This window comes from Magnolia sinica, chromosome 18 (genome assembly GCF_029962835.1).
Source record: "Magnolia sinica isolate HGM2019 chromosome 18, MsV1, whole genome shotgun sequence".
NCBI classification, from domain to species: domain Eukaryota; kingdom Viridiplantae; phylum Streptophyta; class Magnoliopsida; order Magnoliales; family Magnoliaceae; genus Magnolia; species Magnolia sinica.
The window spans coordinates 48,865,505-48,867,842 of record NC_080590.1 but is presented as its reverse complement, the minus strand read 5'-3'; the positions used below and the strand labels follow the sequence as shown (position 1 = coordinate 48,867,842).

The following is a 2,338-nucleotide window of genomic DNA, read 5'->3' as shown; positions in this document are numbered from 1 at the left end:
TAAATACTTTCCAAATCTTCTCTCGCAATGTGCGTGCATATTATTGCAAGGCTTGTACGTGTTACTTGGGCAAAGAAAACATATGATACCCACTGGATGTAGTACATATGATTGTATTTGATCCTCCAAATATGTAATATACATGCATGACCTGCGCATTCTGTAACCATCTTTTTCATGTGTTTCATCATCTATGCTATTCAGATACAGAGGAAATATAGAATGTTAAGATAAAACCATAGTCCCATTTTAAATTCATATTTTTGAAGAAGAAAAAAACTCTGTATACAGAGATTTTAGTTAGACCAGCAATGGTACAGGTTGGCCCAACATTCTTTGATCCAAGCTGTTCATCTGGTGGCATCCATCATGAATGGGCCGTGCTCGAAAATTCTTTCCCATTGGATAATAGTGTAAATAGAGGATACGTGGGTAGTTTTTCTAAATTTATACCATTGGTTAAACCACAATTGCCAGGTTCACAATTCAACTGTCATCGTAATCCATGAATTCTCACTCGATACAATTTGCTCTGCTCGGTTTTCCGGCAGAGCTGTTGAATCAAGTCGTTCAATTCATCACATGCATTCGTGTTACTGGCAGAGCTGCCTCAGTCCTTCAAGTATTATGTTCCACCGATCTCCAGTACAGATTTGCATCACATTGGCTCGTTTTGAGCTCTGAGTATTTCCTGTAGGGGCTGACAATTTACAAGTCTTATTAAAATTAAGATCATTTGATAGAGCAAATTCATGAAGCATGGATGATCTATCACGTGGCTGACCAGATCAGTGCTCTGTATCACTTGTTTGTCCGCTCGTAATTTCATACGATATCTCTACCCAAAATAACCAGTTACCAATGTCATGTGTCCATTACTTCAACATTTATCTGTGAAAGCCACGGTCATGCCATGCCCATTTTGTATCCACATCTGCGCAACAGTGATGATTTTGTATGTGCAAGATGTGCTAATCCCACATGCGTCTCTTGCACAGCCCCTACGCATGCCACTTGTGTTGAACATCCAAACCGTCCTCCATCCATGAGTTAGGCCCGACCATGAAGATGCAATGAAGAAAAATAGTCTGGTCTGCTTATCAAGGTAGGCCAAAGTGCACAAAGTGAAGGACAAAAGAAAATGCTTTAGCTGTCCATATTTTTTTGCACATGGTGCCTGTCTGATGAATGGGTCAGCCTGATTTTTGGGCCTGATCATCCATGCAGTGAGAGGCCCAACTGATGTATGGTTCAGGTCTCTCACATCTCCCATCACTTAAGAGGAGCTAAAAACACATCGTCACTTTCTCTAATATCCGGGGTGATCAGATTCTTCTTTAGATGCAGAACTTTTCTGAATGTACAGACACCGAATTTTTACTGTAAGAGTATTGCCAATTTCGACTTTAGATGCAGAACATTTCTGAATGTAAACATGAACTCTAGTGATACTATTCTTTTTTACATTCTACAGGAAGGAACCATATCCAAGAGAATGCCCGCTTCATACCCGGGTTGCCAACGGGACAACCTCTGCAAGAGGGGTTGAGAGCGGGGTCGGCAGGGGCGACATGCGGCAAACAGGGCATGTCGGGTGCAGTCGCAGCCAGGTGTCCACACACTTAACGTGGAAGATGTGCCTGCAGTCAGGCAGCAGCCGCAGCATGTCCGTGTCCTTGTAATCAGCGAGGCAGATGGAGCAGCAAGAGGTGGTGTCCTTGTTGTGGATCTTGGCGTGCGAGTAAAGTAGCGTGGGGTAGCTCAAGAGGGTGGCTTCATCGAGGTGCACTTCATTGTCAGCTACGGGCGGCTGATGAGGGGGCCTGTGGAGCTCTTGAGGCTGGTGGGGTGGGGATGAGTGGGCCCGGTCACAGAAGTAGCAAGCAAGGGTGACAGCGGTGATGGTGATGATCAGAATGCAAATGGTGAGGCTGATGGCGCCGTAGCTTAACCCGCTGCTCATGTCAGCGTTCATCAATCCATCAGAGGTGTTGGTGGTGTTCATCTTCGTGGGTGTGTTGTCAATGGTGGATGGATACTCGATAATGGAGTGGGTGATGGAGGGATTGGATGATGTTTTGATCAACCATTGATGGGTGGGGGGTGTTACGTGAAGAAGGTAGTTTTAGGGGATTGGCTGGTTTAAGTAAGGTTTTTGAATGTCAACGGTGAATGAGTGTGACACCGTTCTTGCTTGCGACGGAAGCATGAGGAGGGAAAGCTCTCCACCTCACACGTTGAAATGAGGAGCCTGTGTACCAGATCATATCCGCTCATCCCCAGCGGCTAGATTCAATGTCTTGAACGTGAAGCTCAAAATGGTTATGATCAGGTGCAG

At 45.0% G+C, this 2,338-nt stretch overlaps 1 protein-coding gene across 1 annotated transcript; it reads right to left on the bottom strand.

Moving 5' to 3' along the window:
• Positions 1-1,504: 1,504 nt before the first annotated feature.
• LOC131232390 (RING-H2 finger protein ATL70-like) lies at positions 1,505-2,083 on the bottom strand. The gene has a single exon (XM_058228614.1). The coding sequence runs from the start codon at positions 2,003-2,005 to the stop codon at positions 1,505-1,507; it is 501 nt and encodes a 166-aa protein (XP_058084597.1). The 5' UTR covers positions 2,006-2,083.
• Positions 2,084-2,338: the final 255 nt, after the last annotated feature.

Coding starts and splice junctions, on each gene's coding strand:
- LOC131232390 (XM_058228614.1), bottom strand. CDS start 2,005: ATGAACACCACCAACACCTCTGATGGATTGATGAACGCTGACATGAGC.